The sequence below is a fragment of the Pelophylax lessonae genome (genome assembly GCF_965119305.1).
Source record: "Pelophylax lessonae genome assembly, chromosome: 13".
Lineage (NCBI taxonomy): Eukaryota > Metazoa > Chordata > Amphibia > Anura > Ranidae > Pelophylax > Pelophylax lessonae.
The window spans coordinates 182645591-182665321 of NC_138780.1; the positions used below are offsets into that span (position 1 = coordinate 182645591).

The 19731-nt window shown below is 46.6% G+C and overlaps 1 protein-coding gene across 3 annotated transcripts in view; it reads right to left on the reverse strand.

Moving 5' to 3' along the window:
* STON2 (stonin 2) overlaps positions 1-19731 on the reverse strand; it is a 133623-nt gene that overhangs the window by 80797 nt on the left and 33095 nt on the right. For all 3 annotated transcript variants that reach the window (XM_082275281.1, XM_082275282.1, XM_082275283.1), the window contains exons 2-3: positions 2286-2393; positions 1119-1325 (exon numbers count right to left, since the gene is read on the reverse strand). In XM_082275281.1, coding sequence (XP_082131407.1) covers positions 1119-1325; positions 2286-2352 — 274 coding nt within the window. In that variant the 5' untranslated portion in view covers positions 2353-2393. The remainder of the gene's footprint in view (positions 1-1118; positions 1326-2285; positions 2394-19731) is intronic.

Consider the following 19731-nt stretch of genomic DNA (forward strand, 5'->3'; position numbering starts at 1 on the left):
GAATGTTCTCATGTCCTCAAACATGGTTCAGGTTGGCCAAAGAGAATTGCCAATGCAGAAGTATGTACTTCGGTTATTCAAAACAGGGAGGCTTGACTTGTGTAAGGGCAAGAGTACACTATAGCAGGAGGCTGTAACTATCAGGCATGCTGAGCAGAGCCGGAACCTGAGGTCTGTTTCCCTATGGCAAATCAGGAGGAGGGTGGAGGAGGCCTTTATCCCTCTCTCTGTACAGTGCTTAGGACAGGAAAAGCATGGACCTATTTCATACATTGGTAGTCCAATGTGTACAACAATTCACCACTAGCCAACAGTCAGACATCAATGGCCAGGTAAATCTGGTTGTGTAGCGGAGAAGTAGTTTAATCTACAGGGTCTCCGCTGGTAGACAGGAAAACAGGTAATAATCCAAATAGGCAGGTACAGCATTCAACAATCCAGGTAGCGTTATACCATCCTTCCCTCCCAAGAACTAGACGACACATAGGCTGGGAGTCAACTTGAACTGCTCGTTTATTGAAAACACAAGAGATCTACACTCTGCGAAAACCCCTCCCTCTTTGAGCCATCCCCCACACAAACACACATCCCATAATAAGCTTACAAGGCAGACAGGAACAATAGGACAATGGAATGCAGGTATTCACAATAACAAACCCCACCCCACTGGCATGGGTCTATGAAACACTTCTACCATTTTGTAGCCATCTGCAATACATCCCCACACATCTCCTGAGGGACACTGCTCAGAAATATGATAGTCCCAAGTGAAAGAGTTCTCACTCTCTCAACACAAACCACACTCTCAGTGTCCATTCCGCTACAGGTTGTTACAAACCTTTGGACCTCCAACAAATCAAAAAACACGCCTTTTCTGACCTCCTGAACCCAGCACCTCAATCACCAAGGATAGAAGCAGCCATAATAATGGTGGGCAACCTGGATTATGGGCCCATTTAGCCCCTACGGGATAGAAGCCCTTGTAAGACAACAATCCTCTCTGTTGGCTTTATTCCATCTCATAGAATTCTGTTTTAAAATAAAGTAAATTCTTCATAAGAAACTCCATCACACCCGAAGACCTACTGGAAATACCAACGTCTAGCTGGACTTCTTACCTGCCTTACTTGTCACTGGGGAAGAGGGATGGTGCGTCTCCTCAAAGTGAACCCAGGATGAGACATCAGTCCTCACGGGCTTTGGAGTTCCGCCTGCACCATCAGATTGGTCAAGGAGGGAGTAACCAGCCCCGGCTCCGCTTTGCTTCTCTGCAACTTTCTCCTGCTCCGTTGACTGGAGGCTTGGTTGGCTTTCCTTATCGTCATCTACAAAACAAGAAAAAATATCCACCTCACAGGTCCACGTCTAGAGAAGATGGTGAAGAACTTGCCACCGGAACACTAAACTTATACATCTGAGCCTTTTTATCCTGGCTGGTGTTCATACCAAACCTCAGGGGACGATCCACCTTTTGGGTCCCGAGAAGATATGACTTGGCTGGGTAGATTACCTGACGGCCATAAGCTGCCTGTGTTGCTCGCCCGAGGAAGTGACGGGATCTCATTTATATTTTGTATATCTGTAAAAGTTATAACTTTTTTTGCTCAATTTGTTACAATTTAGCTTTTGGGCCCCTCGGAAGATTGTACATTACTTACTTGTAGACTTTAGGTCATCGGTAACTGGAGTCCTCCAAGATGCCTATTATAGTGGTGCCAGATGATTTCCTAAAGCCCCGTACAGACGATCAGATTATCGAATGATCTGTCGTCCGTTTTTTGTTGCATGCTAGTCTGATGTGGAAAGTGAAGAGGTTATTTTCATACGAATTTTCCCGTAGGACAGAATTCTACTTCAGAAGTGATGTCATGTGTTGGATTGCTTTGTATGTGTTCTTTCGTTCTGAGCATGCCTAGTCTTGCTCTTAAGATTTTTTTACGTCAAAATCTGTACTAATGAGATGAAAATCGGATGTTGTTTTACAGACGACAAAATTTTTATAGCCTGCACATCAGGATTTTGTCAGCCGAAAAGTCGGAGTTGGCTGTCGAAAGCACCATACTAACAATCTGAAAATTGGCAGATTGGTCATCGGACGAAATTTCCCTTCAGATTTTCTTATCGTGTGTATGGGCCTTTAAACTCAACTAAGCAGCTAATTTACAACATCCAGGTTCTCCAAAATTTTGTCAAAATGTGCCTTCAATTGTCCCATTGGGGACAAAGCCATGTGATTACCATGTCAGGGATCATCATGGTGATATGAACTGCTGGAATCTCCTTACCTTGTAATATGGTGTCTTCATTAAAGGACACCCACTGCGACTTCTGAGTGGCAACAACTTCGGTCATTGTGTCATCTTGCAGGCTCAGTCATTGTGAGAGGGAGAAAGCTGGAGGAATGGAAGGATGGATATCTCAGATGTAGCAAATATATGAATAACAACAGTAATATTGTAACAAACTGAGAGGCTCCCTATTGACTGGCTGCCAAGCTACAAGCTGGACCTTGGTGCTGCAAAAGTTTGGCTTTGTTGGATAACACAGGTAGGTGGGCACCATTATAGGGTAGTAAAAAGGTATGTTAGCACTGTTGTAGGGGGAGCTGATCTGCTGTATGGCTGCTGGCAGGGGGAACTGATATGCTGAGTCACTACTGGGAGGGGAAGCTGAGCAGCTGAGTCACTGCTGGCAGCGAGAACTGATCTACTGAGTCACTGCTGGGAGGGGGAACTGATCTACGGAGTCACTGCTGGGAGGGGGAACTGATCTGCTGAGTCACTGCTGGGAGGGAGACCGATCTGCTGAGTCACTGTTGGGAGAGGGAGCTGATCTGCTGAGTCACTGCTGGCAGGGGGAACTGATCTGCTGAGTCAATGCTGGGAAGAGGAGCTGAGTAGTTAGAGGGGAGTATGGTGAGATTAGGTAGAGGGAAAAAGGGGATCCTATTCTCTTCTGGGAGGTGAAAGCAGGGTGAGCTGAGCTGCCGAATCACTGCTGGGATGGGGAGCAAGTTTAGCTGAGCTATTAAGTCACTGCTGAGAAGGGGGAAGCTGAGCTTCTGATTTATTTCTGAGAAGAGGGGAGTATAAAGAGTCAAGGTGCCGAGTCACTGCTGAGAAGAGGGGAGTATGGGGAGTCAAGGTGCTGAGTCACTGCTGTTAGGAGTGTACAGTGTGAGTTGGGCTGCTCAGTCACTGCTGGGATAGGGGAGCAGGGCCAGCCAAACTGCTGGAGGAAACAAAAAAGGGGATCTATGGTTAAAGCTTACACATCATTTATAACATCAGTAATGTAATACACACAATTGTTATATTTTAGAATCCAATATAAGCTTACATGAAAACTCTCATTTCATACTGTTATTTCTGCCTGATTGCTGACCAGTCTCTTTCCACATCTTCCTGGACTCCCTGCATGCTTTTCAGCTCCTTCTCAATTTCTAAGGACTACATATCCCATGGTGCCTTGCTACTTGCAAGCAGTGATTCCTGTACTGACTCCGCCTCCTGAAACTCCTCCCAGCACCTCTGTAGTTCACAAGGCAGGCTCTTTGAAACATGTGAAACAACAGAGCCTTCTTGCAGGGCAGTGTGACCACGTGTCATAGAATTCTAGGCAGTAAACATGTGGGGAACTCACAAAGTAAGTTTAGGCCCCTTTCACACTTGTGCGACTTTTCCTGCGACTTGGGACTGCAAAGTCGCATGAAAAGTCATACTCCATGATTTCCAATGAGTACTGTTCATATCTGTGTGCCTTCAAGTTGCAACGACTGCAAAGTAGTCCCTGCACTACTTTGGTCCGATTTTGATGCGTTTTGAGGTCCATAGACATATGCATTGCATCAAGTCCAGGCAAAATCGCGGCAACATTGCGTCAAAATCATGGGAAAAAAATTGCGGTAAAATCGCGGAAAAATCGCGTGACTTTTAGGTCGTACAAGTGTGCAAGGGGCCTTACAAAGAAAGATGATTCAGATTGTTAGGAGATGGCTAGAAATAATTGAAATGCGATGTGGAAAGGATTGTGTGATTTTACATATTGACCATAGATGCGCTTTAAACAACTTCAGTGCTTCTGCTAACACATTTATGGATGAATTGCTTCACAGTGCCTACAGCTACAGAGGTCAGTAAGGGCTTGCATTAAAACGTATTTACTATTTATTAAAGCCTCCCCCTAGGCAGAAAAAATGAATTGCCCTCCTCCTATCCCACACTGCAAGGGTTCATTGCTGGTTATGTCTAGGGGTGGAGGAATACGTTGCAATGTTTACCTTATCCCTTGCTCTAGCAAGCTTCCTCCATGTCCTGCAACCTCCCCCTCCCCCTGCCCATAGAAGCCGTTTATTTTTGGCTGAAGAACACTAGGGTCATCAAGTACAATGCAGGCCATGAAAAGAGTGAGGGCTCAGCCACAACCTGGAGCACTGGGAATAACAGGAGAGTCTGCAGTCACTATATCTGGTCTCCCCAGGAACCTGCATTCACTATATCTGGTCTCCCCAGGAGCCTGCATTCACTATATCTGGTCTCCCCAGGAGCCTGCATTCACTATATCTGGTCTCCCCAGGAGCCTGCATTCACTATATCTGGTCTCCCCAGGAACCTGCAATCACTATATCTGGTCTCCCCAGGAGCCTGCATTCACTATATCTGGTCTCCCCAGGAGCCAGCATTCACTATATCTGGTCTCCCCAGGAGCCAGTACTCACTATATCTGGTCTCCCCAGGAGCCTGCAGTCACTATATCTGGTCTCCCCAGGAGCCTGCATTCCCTATATCTGGTCTCCCCAGGAGCCTGCATTCACTACATCTGGTCTCCCACAGTACACAGAACATGGAAATGCAATTATTTTAGTAAATATAAACTGCTGAATGCCTTTTCTCATCAGCAGTATATAGCAGTCTTGTGACTTCTATCAGTGTCTGGTTAAAGCTTGTAGGAGGAGTTTTCATTCTCCTCTGACTGGCCTATGAGGCAGAGGACCCCTGACCCTCTGTTTGGACAGTGCTGATTGGCCCTGTGCCTCTTCCAAGAAAAAAAAATCTCTAGCAATTCGCACCAAACTGAGCATGTGCAGAGTGACTCCTAAAGCTCTGACTTATCAGGAGATGGATTGGGGACAGTGGAAAAAGGGGAGGATCAGAGAAGACAGCCTTTTTACACAATGCCGAGGATTAACCCGTTAGGTTCCTCAGTGAGTATAACAAGCATGCTTTACTGTATATACACACTGATTTTACTGTTGTGGGTTTAGTAACACTTTAAGTTTCATACTGATTTGGGCAGACGCTCCCCCAGGGATGGACACCATTCCTCCACACCAGCACCGCCCCAGGGAGCTTCTAACCTTTCCTGCTAGCGCTCCAATCAATGTATGCGGAGGTGGAGATGGAGACCCCAGGGTCCGTTGTAATGCCAGTTAGGCCTCAGCTCTGCGCTCGGCCGCCTCGTATTGACACAGCGGATATTGACTGTAAATGCCAACACTGCTGAGCGCACGGAAAGCGAGAGAATAAATATTTACCGCAGAGCGCAGAATCTCCTGACTTATACAGTATGTTACGTGCCGTCCTTGGTGCGCACAGGTCTGTGTACATATATACTGTAAATATTCACTCGTGTCAACGCCGATCTGACTCACGCCGACCGCCCGCTGATGAGTTGCGCTACGTCTGCAGAGAATAAAACCGTGCAAAGAGAAGACTGCGGAAAACTAAATAGAAACCCAACACAAGGATTCAGATTGTCTGCATTGAGTTGTTACTCTTGAGCTTTTCTTCTTGCGCCTAGCGTAGTTGAAAGCGGTATTAAACTCAGAACATTAAAATGTAATATATTTTGGATCTTACTAATCATTGGATGTGGTGGCTGCATTACCTTCCATCAAAGAACCCAAAATCAATTCTCCTGCTCCTGACGATCGCAGCAATGCCAAATATGTCAAAAATAATAATAATAAGAGTACAGCGCCAACATATATTAAACACAAGTGCTGAGAAAATCCAGTTCAATGAAAAGTCCCACAGATGTAGATAATACAACCCAAAGGTTGAGAACCAAGAAGTCCAACACCAGGAGATGGGATCAAGGTAGGTGGAAAGAAGTCACCACGTGCATCAAATGAAAGGGGTGTCAGCTTACCGGATCAAATTGACCACCGGTTAGGGTAGGTCAAAATAGGCGTATATCCAAAGGTATCCAAAGGTTTCCCCTGGAATAGGCAGATCTCCAGTATGCAATCAATAATCAATGCAGGTAGCGATTCAAAAACTCCACTCAATAGTCAGCCTTAGTGCACCATAAACCTCAAAATAAAGAGGAAACTCCAATGGCATAGTATACTTTTTTAATAAATATAAAAAAGGCAGATAAAATGGCAACTCACATATCCAACCATATGAATGCGCATGGAATATTTGGGAAGCCATGGTCAGCGTGCCGACGTGCGGGCATGACTGACGGGTTTCGTCCCAATTAGGACATTATCAAAGGCCAAATATGTGTATGTTAGTTGTCGTTTCATCTGGTGATTGGTTAGTAACACACCTCCCATATTAGGGTGGCTACATTCACTCCTCCGCTGTATCTATGGAGGCACAACAAAGCCAACTTTGGACAGCAACATTGTCAATCAGTGGAGCGGGTGGTGTTGGATAGATTAGGAGATTTAGATGGATTTTCCATTAGTGACTAATAAATTCTAGTCTGTACAAGCTAAATAAAGTCAAAATCCAGCCAACACTTGCAGAGACAGCAATAGTGAGAGACGATAGAAGCTGTGTGAGGCTTCTTCTCAGCATGTTGTAGGATCGGGAGGATGAAAGTTCTACTCCCAATAGAGGATTTCTTTCTGCTGTCTCATGCACCAGTCATGGAGATGCAGTGATGGAGATGGTGGAGCACCAACAACAAAATAGTCTGCATGCGGTTTTGGAGATCAGCGCTTCTCTCCATACTCCTGTATACTGAGTGATAGAAGTAGTGCGCACTCCTCTCTATACTCCTTTATACTGAGCGATAGAAGTAGTACCGCACTCCTCTCTGGAGGTTAATGGGGAGCAGGTAATTTGGTGTTATCGCTCTCACTCTCTCATACTGGTCACTGGAAGTTCAACATAGCACCTCATGGCAAAGAACTCTCTGAGGATCTGAAAAAAAGAATTGTTGCTCTACATAAAGATGGCCTAGGCTATAAGAAGATTGCCAAGGCTCTGAAACTGAGCTGCAGCACGGTGGCCAAGACCATACAACGGTTTAACAGGGCAGGTTCCACTCAGAACAGGCCTCGCGATGGTTGACCAAAGCAGTTGAGTGCACATGCTCAGCGTCATATCCAGAGGTTGTCTTTCAGAAATAGACGTATGAGTGCTGCCAGCATTGCTGCAGAGGTTCAAGGGGTGGTGGTCAGCCTGTCAGTGCTCAGACCACTGCTGTATTTAGGGCTAGGCCGACAAGGCCTAGGGCGGCACTTTGCGGGGGCGGGGGGGGGGTGGCAAAAAATCCGCCCCCCCCGCATAAAAGAACCTCCCTAGATCCGTTGCACTGGCACTGACTTGAAAAAAAAATGGCCGCGGCCGGCCCGACGTGCGCACTGCGCATGCACTGTCACTGCTCGGGAAAGCCCGTACACATTCGGCTATTCCCGGGCAGGCATGGTACAGGCATGGTACAGGAGATTCTCCTGTACCATGCCCGCAGCACTGCATCTCCTGTACCATGCCCACAGCCCTGCATCTCCTGTACCATGCTGCCCACAGCCCTGCATCTCCTGTACCATGCCTGCAGCACTGCCTCTCCTGTATTATTATTTAATTTAATTTAATTATTTTAAAGGACAATTGCGCGGTTGTGCAACACTGTACCCTTAAAAAATTAATGTCCTTTTTTCCCTACAAATAGAACTTTTTTTGGTGGTATATAATCACATGTGCGATTTTTATTTATTGCGCTATAAACAAAAAAAGAGCAACAATTCGGGGAAAAATAATATTGTTTTTCACATTCTGATATATAACATTCCCCAAAAAAATTAAAAATGAAAAATTTTCATCCTTTTGTGCCAATTTGTATTCTGCTACATATTTTTTTACTAGTAATAGTGGCGATCTGCGATTTTTAGCAGGAACGCGACATTGCAGCGGATAGATTGAACCCCTAACTGACATTTGTGACACTTTTGGGGCTACCAGTGACATTACTACAGTAATCAGTGCTACAAATATGCACTGTTACTGTAATAATGACACTGGCAGGGAAGGGGTTAACCCGGGGGTGATCAAAGGGTTAAGTGTGAGCCTAGGGGGTGTTTTCTAACTGTAGGGGGGAGGGGTTTGTGAAATGAACACAGAGACCTGTGATTCTAAATAGGAGGATCACAGGCACTCTCCGATCATTTCAGAGAGAACAACGGTCAGCTGTGTTTACAACAGCAGACCGTCGTTCTCTCTCAGCAGGGAACGATTGCGGGTGCCCGGTGGCAATTGCGGCTGCTGACCCCGTGGATTGGCATCCCCGCTGCCTGGTGGGGTCCCCCAGGAGCACACGCCCGTCCCCAGGAGCGCTCCCATGAACCGACGTACACATACAAAACAACAAAATATTCAAGTAGGCTCTTTGTACCCACTTTTAATGTACAGAGAGGAAGAGGTGGAGCCCAAAGAGGAAGAGGTGTGGTTTACAGATGACATGGCGGGGCCTGAAACAGGAAGGAGTGTGGCCTTGACAGGAAGGGGTGGGCCGTAGTTAAAGGGGGTGTACGAGTTTAGTCCGGCCTAGGGCAACACAAAACCTAAATATACCACTGGCTCAGACCATACGCCGCACACTGCATCAAATTGGTCTGCATGGCTGTTGTTCCAGAATGAAGTCTCTTCTAAAGATGATGCACAAGAAGAAAGCCCGCAGTTTGAGGAAGACAAGAAAAAGACATGGATTACTGGAACCATGCCCTGTGGTCTGATGAGACCAAGATAAACTTATTTGGTTCAGATGGTGTCAAGCGTTTGTGGCGGCAACCAGGTGAGGAGTACAAAGACAAGTGTGTCTTGCCTACAGTCAAGCATGGTGGTGGGAGTGTCGTGGTCTGGGGCTGCATGAGCGCTGCTGGCACTGGGTAGCTACAGTTCATTAAGGGAACCATGAATGCCAACATGTACTGTGATGCTAACATGTACTGAAGCAGAGCATGATCCCCTCCCTTCGGAGACTGGGCAGCAGGACAGTATTCCAACATAACGATCCCAAACACACCTCCAAGATGACCACTGCCTTGCTAAAGAAGCTGAGGGTAAAGGTGATGGACTGGCCAATCATGTCTCCAGACCTAAACCCTATTGAGCATCTGTGGGGCATCCTCAAATGGAAGGTGGAGGAGCGCAAGGTCTCTAACATCCACCAGCTCTTTGATGTCATCATGGAGGAGTAGAAGAGGATTCCAGTGGCAACCTGTGAAGCTCTGGTGAACTCCATGACCAAGAGGGTTAAGGCAGTGCTGGAAAATAATGGTGGCCACACAATGGTGGGCCTGATTTGGACATTTCCACTTAGGGGTGTACTCACTTTTGTTGCCAGCGGTTTAGACATTAATGGCTGTGTGTTGAGTTATTTTGAGGGGACAGTAAATTTACACTGTTATACAAGCTGTACACTCACTACTTTACATTGTAGCAAAGTGTCATTTCTTCAGTGTTGTCACATGAAAAGATAGAATAAAATATTTACAAAAATGTGAGGGGTGTACTCACTTTACTTTTGTGAGATACTGTATGTAGCAGGATACAAATTGGCCTAAAATGATGAAAAAATTAGATTTTTACGATTTATTTATTTATTTTTTGTGAGATACTGTATATACCGATAGAAGTAGTAGCACGCTCCTTCTCGTGCTTCTATATACCAAGTGTGAGAAGTAGTACTGTGCACCATATTACGTAATAAGCAGCAATGGAAGTAGTAATGCTCAGTATGCAGAGCGGAGATTTGGGCTCTGGGAATGTTGGGACCATCAGATCCCTGGAGATGGTTCTAATTCCTTGCTTAGGGGTGAGGAGATGGTGAATTCTCTTCCTCACAATCTTGCTTCTTTAATTCTCCGCTCTTCAGTGCGAACGCTCGGAGGTCATGTGCGGCCAAGCAACTCCTTCACCCCCTCCCTCCCTCCTGAGACACCCAGCCCAGACTTTCCTCCACTGACACACTGAGAGAACATGACATCACACCTTTCCTTCCAGAACTTCCCATCATCTACAGAATCTGCATCTCTGTGTGTCAATGTTTTCACCCAAGATTCACACTTTTTTTGTTTTTTTTTTAACCACTTAAGCCCCAGGCCTATTTCTGACACTTTTTGTTTACAAGTTAAAATCAGTATTGTTTCCTAGAAAACTACTTAGAACCCCCAAACATTATATATATATATATATATATTTTTTTTTAGCAAAGACTCTGCAGAATAAAATGGCGATCATTGCAATATTTTTTGTCACGCGGTATTTGCGCAGCGGTCTTTATCCGGTTGCCGACCGCCTCAAGTACATATACTGTGGCGGTCAGCCCCGGCCAGGCAAAGTGACGTATATATACGTCACTAGCCTGTCATTTAGTTGTGAGCCAATAGCGCGCCCGCGACGGCTTGTTCCCTGGGAAGTCCGTGCGTGTGTGTCGGGTCCGCCGGTCACTCGCGATCGTCCTCCGTGAAGGGAGAAAGGCAGGCGGCTAATGTAAACAAGCCGCCTGTCATTCTCCCCTGTGTAGGAATGGTGATCATACGGTTTTACTATGTAGGACCGTTGATCACTGTTCCTACACCAGTAGCCATGTCCAATCACAGTAAGAAGCAGGCCCCTAGGGACACACTTAACCCCTCCTTTCCCAATAAAGTTAACCCCTTCCCTGCCAGTGTCATTTTGCAGTAACAGTGCATATTTATAGCACTGATTACTGTAGTAATGTCACTGGTAACCCCAAAAATGTCAGTCAAGGGTCCGATCTGTCCGCCGCAATGTCGCAGTACTGCAAAAAAATCGCAGATCGCCGCCATTACGCGTTAAAAAAAAACACCAAAAATGACAGAAATCTTTCCCTTAGTTAGTAAACGCAATAACTTTTGCGCAAACCGATTTTTTTTTTTTTTACCAAACATAAGTAGCAGAAAACAAATTGGCCAAAAATGTTAAAAAATTTTGATTTTTACATTTTTTTGGGGAATTTCATATATAAAAATTTGAAAAATATGGTTATTTTTGCAAAATTGATGCTCTTTTTTTGTTTATAGCACAAAAAGTAAAAATCGCACAGGTTATCAAATACCACCAAAAGAAAGCTCTGTTTGTGGGGAAAAAAAAGGACGTCAAATTCGTTTAGGTACAGCGTCGCACGACCGTGCAATTGTCCGTTAATGTCACGCAGTGCCGAATCACAAAAAAGGCCCTGGTCAGGAAGGGGGTAAAATCTTCCGGGGCTTAAGTGGTTAAAACGACATTTGTTTTGAAAAATTACGAAAAATCACATTTCACTGCATTTAAAAAAAACTAAACAGTAAAGTTAGCCCATTTTTTTCTATATTCTGAAAGATGATGTCACGCCGAGTAAATATATACCCAACATGTTACGGTTTAAAATTGCCCACAACCGTGCTAGTGAGAGTGTCCTGAGGATAAGATATCAATCACCAAATTGTCTTCTCAGAGAGTAAGGAGGGCAAGCGACTAAACCCTATCTACATGTAGCACCCTCCTAGGTAGGTGCTAGTGAGTGAGAATAGTTTTGGCTCTGTCTGCCTATCAGAGGAGCAGCAGGCAAATCTATATTGCTTTCTGCTTACCAGAGAGCAGGATCAGTGAGTTAGGTCTGCTCATGGTGCTCAGTGTGTGATTCATCTGGTCTACGGAGTGTTTCACACTGGTCCAATAGGGAGGCATATTGGACAGTGGAGGAAATCTGACCAATCGGTACACAGGCTTTGATACAACCCCAGTGATTGGCACAGACTGATTGTCTCAGTGCATTGTGGGGTGTGGTATAAAAGCCAGGAGCACATGTGCTGCGGGGTCTTTGGCTGGTGAGCAGAATCACGGCGGGAGGGTGGCGGCTGCCTCCTCCTCTGTAGCTGTGGCACGCAGGTTACAGACCTAGGGACCAGAAGCAAACCCAGAGGTCCATAAGAGCTGACTGGAGGGGTAGAGACACTGGAGACCCTCAAAAAACAGTATTGTGAGTACAGAGGATCGTATCTAGGGGCCTGACCTGAGGGGGGCAACCCCAGTGTAGAATAGTCATAGGACGGGTGTCAACAGGAGTAAAAGGGGGTCCTAGGTGTGTATCCTGAAGATAATTCATCCTAACAAGACATCTACCTAGAGGCTTAATCCTAAATTCATCTAAATGGCAAGGTGAATCAGCAGCCTGGCTGCATCGTCAGACAGGAGTCCTCATCTACTCTATTTACTTATAACCATGTGTTGGTAACCAGGGGAGCCCGCAGAGTTAATATCCAGCAGTCCCTGCGGGGGCAGTGCTACATATATAAGTGCAGCTGCTCATGGGCCCTTGAGGTGAGAGGGGCCCCAAGCAGTGTTGTATTTTGGCCTAGGCCAACAAGGCCCAGGCCTAGGGCGGCAGATTGCAGGGGGCAGCAAAAAAGACCCCCCTCCACCTGAGACTCTATTGGCCACTGGTTGCTAGAGCCACCTCTCTCATCCCCCTCTCTTTCTCACTCACCCCTCTCTCTCACCCCCCCCCCCTCTCTCACCCAGTCACCCCCCTCTCTCACTCTTACCCCTTCTCTATTTCTCTGTCATCCCCCTCTCTTTCTCTCATCCCCCTTCGCTCTTTCTCTCTCATCCGCCCTCTCTCTTATCCCCCTCTCTTTCACCCCCCCTCTCTCACCCCCCTCTCTCTCTCTCATCCCCCCCTCTCTCTCTCTCTCTCAACCCCCCTCTCTTTCATTCCCCCCCCTCTCTCTCCAAGCCCTCCCTCATCCCCCTCTCTCTCTCACCCACCCCCTCTCTCTCTCTCTCACCCCCTCTCGTGAGCTCTCAGGGGTTCATGATGGGACTTGTAGTCCTTCAATTATGGAGGGAGTCAAATCCGTTAAATAAGGAGTGGGGAAAATTTACATGGGGGGGGGGGGTGGCGCCCAATTTTATTCTTGCCTAGGGCAGCACAAAGCCAAAATACACCACTGGCCCAAGCACAGTGGCTTTGCCCCCCCCCCCCCCCCCTTACCTCCCAGAATAAGGCAGCTCCCTTCAGTCTTGTATATTATGAATACTATGGATACAAGGATTGTGTTTGGACGCCCAGATATTGTTTTATCCATCTGGATTTAAAAAAAATGCGGAAACACTCATCGGGTTGGTTAAAGGTCAGCGATCGGCCCTTGAGAACGGTGCTCACATTTCGCACGGCGCTGGGCGGATTGTAGTTACACCTCTGGCTGTCAAACAAAGAGAATAACATTATCTGGCCAAACCTCTAAAAATACGGAATTGGTGCAGCTCACGGGGACATAGATCAATAAATACTCTTTTTTTGTTGTTAAAATATTATTAATAAATTCTGATACATTGTATTACCAGCTGCAGATGAAAAAGGAAGATTCAAATTCTGAATCCTTTTTCCATGGCATGAGATCAGTAAATTGAAAGGGATAAGGCACGTGTATCCGGCCCCCACCGGGGTGGACAAAACCTTTGTGACAAACAATGTTCTGTTTCAAATGACGCTTTATGCATTCACATACCAGCATAGTTGCCAACATTTAACCACTTGCCAACTGCCGCAAGTACATATACTGCGGCGGTCAGCCCCGGCCAGGCAAAGTGACGTACCGGTACGTCACTAGCCTGTCACCAGCTTGTGAGCCAATAGCGGGCGAGCGCGCGCCCGCTGAGGCACGCGCCCACCTCGGCTCGTTCCCTAAAAGGTCAGTGCGTGTGACCGGCGGACCCGATGTCCGCCGGTCACTCGCGATCGTTCGCCGGGAAGGGAGAAAGGCAGGCGGCTAATGTAAACAAGCCGCCTGTCATTCTCCCCTGTGTAAAAATGGAGATCAGACGGTTCTACTATGTAGGACCATTGATCTCTGTTTTTACACTAGTAGCCATGTCCCATCACAGTTAGAAACACACCCCTAGGACACACTTAACCCCTCCCTCTCCAATACAGTTAACCCCTTCCCTGCCAGTGTCATTTTTGCATATGTATAGCACTGATTACTGCAGTAATGTCACTGGTAACCCCAAAAGTGTCAAAAATGTCAGTCAAGGGTCCGATCTGTCTGCCGCAATGTCACAGTCCCGCAAAAAAAATCGCAGATCGCCGCCATTACGCGTTAAAAAAAAACACCAAAAATGACAAAAATCTTTCCCTTTGTTAGTAAACGTGATAACTTTTGCGCAAACCAATCAAAATACGCTTTTTGCGATTTTTTTTACCAAACATATGTAGCATTAAACAAATTGGCCGAATATGTTAAAAAATTTTGATTTTTACATTTTTTTGGGGAATTTCATATTAAAAAATGTGAAAAATATTGTTATTTTTGCAAAATTGTCGCTCTTTTTTTGTTTATAGCGCGTGATCAAAAAATTGCACAGGTGATCAAATACCACCAAAAGAAAGCTCTGTTTGTGGGAAAAAAGGACGTCAAATTAGTTTAGGTACAGCATCGCATGACCGCGCAATTGTCAGTTAAAGTCATGCAGTAAAAAAATTGCAAAAAACCTCCTGGTCAGGAAGGGGGTAAAATCTTCCGGGGCTTAAGTGGTTAAAAAAATGTTTCCAGGGACACTTTGCAGCACAGCTATCAATTACCACACCCACTTCCCTGAAGCTCCGCCCACTCTGCATAATTAATCTCGCCTACTTATCAGATTATAGAGTCTACTCCAATATAGAGAGAATTACAGGAAATTAAAAAAGGGAATTTCAATCGTAAGGCCATAGTAGCAGATTTGGAATAAAGCTCCCATTCAGCTGCACTACTTCTGCACAACATTTATGGGCATCATGATTAACAGGCGCTTCCAGGGACAATGTAAATTACCGGGGGCAGGCTCCTATTTGCAGGGACTGTCCCAGGAAAAAAGGGACAGTTGGCAAGTATAGACCCATTCTGAACAATATGGTTACCTGTTGACTTGGCACCATCCACAGGCAGTTTAACTCTTCAATAAGCCACAGATGGATCCAGAGACATTTTACTTTTGCCATACAGAGGAAGTTTTGAAGTGTAGGAAGGCAATAACTCTCCTAAGCCCTGTCTCTGTGAATGACTAACACTGACTGAAGGAAAATGGAAGAAGTGGGGAAGGAACTAGCTAGGACTGACCTAACTAGACCTAAACAGGAGGGGTTTATAGAGGAAGATACCAAAATCACATTGTAAACAAGTTGTAGTGGTCCAAAACTACCACTAGATGTCAACATAATACAGAAAAATGATAACCTCAAGCAGTTCAAACACCAGGCATACAAAATATATGAAAGTGGGGCAGAACAAATAATGGTATCAGCCACACCCCTCATCTCATGTGTGGCCACACAGACTTGTATTATAGAGGGAAATACAGTAAGCAAGCCTTTCACTGAGAACTGATTCTAAATGAACTGGGTCTAACGCTGGTGCCTAATGGACCGCACAGTCATATTAGACTCCCAATACAGCTGCTGTGGCTTCAACAGGGTTTTAGTATTATAAGGCCCTCAGCTGATGTATTGGTGATTCGTGTTCACTTCTGTTCTGTTCATCCAAGTGTGGAAATCTTTTAGAAGAAGTGCTGAGGGGGAGGTCCTACCTTTTTCCTAAACGCATGACCTCTGCCAATATTCTAATAGGAAACACTGCACCTGCAGTGTAGGGGGTGGATGGATGGGGGGTGGGGGCAGTGTATGGACAGGGGGCAGTGTTTGGACAGGGGGCAGTGTATGGACAGGGGGGCAGTGTATGGACAGGGGGCAGTGTATGGACAGGGGTGCAGTGTATGGACAGGGGGGCAGTGTATGGACAGGGGGCAGTGTATGGACAGGGGGCAGTGTATGGACAGGGGGCAGTGTATGGACAGGGGGGCAGTGTATGGACAGGGGGGCAGTGTATGGACAGGGGGCAGTGTATGGACAGGGGGCAGTGTATGGACAGGGGGCAGTGTATGGACAGGGGGCAGTGTATGGACAGGGGGCAGTGTATGGACAGGGAGCAGTGTATGGACAGGGGGCAGTTTATGGACAGGGAGCAGTGTATAGACAGGGGGCAGTGTATGGACAGGGTGCAGTTTATGGACAGGGGGCAGTGTATGGACAGAGGGCAGTGTATGGACAGGGGTTCAGTATATGGACAGGGGGGCAGTGTATGGACAGGGGGGCAGTGTATGGACAGGGGGCAGTGTATGGACAGGGGGCAGTGTATGGACAGGGGGGCAGTGTATGGACAGGGGGGCAGTGTATGGACAGAGGGCAGTGTATGGACAGGGGGCAGTGTATGGACAGGGGGGCAGTGTATGGACAGGGGGGCAGTGTATGGACAGGGAGCAGTGTATGGACAGGGGGCAGTTTATGGACAGGGAGCAGTGTATAGACAGGGGGCAGTGTATGGACAGGGGGCAGTTTATGGACAGGGGGCAGTTTATGGACAGGGGGCAGTGTATGGATCATCTTACTTTGGAATACATTTCACTTTAGAATCCTATATACATGGTTAAAGAACATCTGTCATCAGAGAAATATGCTGCTTGTCATTGTCAACCACTTCAGAAATATCCTAGCTATCTGTCCTGCTGATCCTGCAGCTTCGTACATTCTCATGAACTGAACAAGGTTGCAGATCAGGAGTGTGGAGTTTTCTGGCTGCACGCTTGTTGCAAGCGAGGAAATCCGAAAGCACCAAAGTCAGAGTCAGCCAGGCAGACTGCATTTTCAGAAGTAGGTCCTCATTGGTGGCCTCCTGTACTTCTCTCATGTCGGTTGTTTCTCCTCTTTGCTCCATGCTGGTCATGTGAATCCACGAGTCTTTCCTGGTGAGTGTGGTGTGGGCGATCTTCCGTCACACTCCTGAATCTGGGAAGCCGGGTGCAGTCTGGGTGGAGTGTTTTCCTTCCACTTGTGGATATTACTAAGGTTAGGTACACACGTTTCTGTTTGCAGAAGGTAGGTACTAAGTACTCTCATACACACACAATGGATGCCCCCGGCATGGCGGTGCCTCTCCTCAGTTCTGCCTCCAGCAAACAACATCATTTCCCAGAAGCCATGAATCAGAGTATGACAATAACCTTTTTCTATGCCTTTTCCATACATGTACAATGCGTTTCCATAGAGTTACAAAGTTTATTGAAAGAAAAGAAAAAGGACGCACAAACACCTAGTGCATTACCCGTGGTCACTGTTTATAAAAAAATTAATAAAATGCCAAATGCACACTCACAGACAAGAAGAGTATTAAAATTGTGTTACAAGAATCCACCACACATGGAATGAAACATGTCCTTGTAGATAGGACCTCTAACGCGTTTCGGGAGTCTAGCTCCCTTCATCGGAGCTACAAAGTTTCATACCTGGAGGTCCTACCAGTAGCTGCACTTCCTGCTGCAGGCAGACAATACTAACAGGTCTATGTATAATGTCTATATATAAAACATTTGTTGTGCAGGTGTCTTAACCATCCACATGAGCACCACGAATGTATGTACTTTTTTTCCTATGATCGTCAGCGCCATCTAGTGCCCATAATTTGGCATTTTCCTGAAATATTTCAATTAAAAAAAATACTGAATTAAAAGAGAAGTATAGGTTTGGGGTATTTTTTAGATTAATAATTCCCTAGGTGGATGCAGCTTCGGTCCAATGCTGCATCTGTCCCCCCAGCGTCTCTACACTGAGAATTGAGCGATGGAACACTGGCGACCGCTCAGTTCTCACAGCTCTGCGAGCAAAGAGCTGCTGACTGTCAGTCACCGCTCTCTGCTTCCGCCTTGTTCGATGAAGCGCTGAGCTGTGGAGGGGTGGGGAGTGGGCAGCTCTGGCTCTCAGCGGCCCACTGGGAGGCTGAGCTGGGTGTCGGTCTAGGCACCTGGTGGATCCAGACTCCATTGTCGCGATGACGCGGTGCCTTGACCGACATCTGTGACGTCAGCAGAGAGCGGACTTCAGCACGCTCTCTGCTGAAAATGGGTCACAGGAGTGCAAAACTAATTGATCCATAGGAGAAGTACAGCCAAACGAGCTTTGACTGTACTTCTCCTTTAAGGCCACTAGATGGAGCTGATGTCGATAAGAGATAAACATATTACAAATAATACAGAAAACATGATTGTTGCCCATGTGAATGGTTAAGGCAACTGCACAGCAAATGTTTTATACAACGACACATTTGCCACTGTCTCGCAATTATCAGCAGCATTGTCAGCCTGCCATTTGCACTGCTTCAGTTGGCTGATGGGCTGCGTATCAGGTCTATCCAGGGCCTTCTTTAACACAGGACAAAAGGGGCAGCTGCCCCAGGCCCAGTCATTGCTGTGGGGCCCAAAGCAGCTCCCCCTTGAGCCTGCACTGCCCACAAAAAGTTGACAAGTGGATTCGGAAGGGCCCAAGAAAATGTTTGCCTGGGGTCCAATCAATATTAAAGATGGCCCTGGGTCTATCAAATACGCAGCCTAACTGAAGGAGTGCACAACGAGGCTAATGGTGCTGCTGCAGAGGCTGGGAGGTTTATGTATAAAACATTTGCGGTCTTACCCATTCACATGGACACCATGATCGTTTGCTGTATTGTTTGTAATATGATTATATCCTATCATCGTTGGCTCCATCTAGTGGCCATAATGCAGAATTATGTTTTTGATTTGAGTATTTCAGGAAAATACCACTTTATGACCATCAGATGGAGCTAACAATAATGGGAGACAATCACATTACTAATAATATGCCAAAAAATGTGTTTTGCTTTTGTGACTGGTTAAAGCATGGGTGTCCAACCTTTTGGCTTCTCTGGGCCACATTGAGTGTAGAGAAATTTTCTCGGGCCACATATAAAATATATACTATAGTTAAGGTATATAAGTAATAAAACGCCGCCGCGCCCTTCCCGCTCCGCCTCACCAGTGTGTGCCCATCCAATGTAGCCTGATCAGTACCCATCCAATGCAGCCCCACCAGTGCATGCCCATCCAATGCAGCCTAAACAGTGCCCATCAAATGCAGCCTCACCAGTGCCCATCCAATGTTGCCTCACCAGTGCATGCCTGTCCAATGCAGCCTCACCAGTGCATGCCCATCCAATGCAGCCTGATCAGTGCCCATCCAATGCAGCCTCACAAGTGCATGCCCATCCAATGCAGCCTGATCAATGTCCATCCAATGTAGCCTCACCAGTGCGTGCCCATCCAATGCAGCCTGATCAGTGCCCATCCAATGTAGCCTCACCAGTGCGTGCCCATCCAATGCAGCCTGATCAGTGCCCATCCAATGTAGCCTCACAAGTGCATGCCCATCCAATGCAGCCTGATCAGTGTCCATCCAATGTAGCCTCACCAGTGCGTGCCCATCCAATGCAGCCTGATCAGTGCCCATCCAATGTAGCTTTACCAGTGCATGCCCATCCAATGCAGCCTGATCAGTGCCCATCCAATGTAGCCTCACAAGTGCATGCCCATCCAATGCAGCCTGATCAGTGCCCATCCAATGTAGCCTCACCAGTGCGTGCCCATCCAATGCAGCCTGATCAGTGCC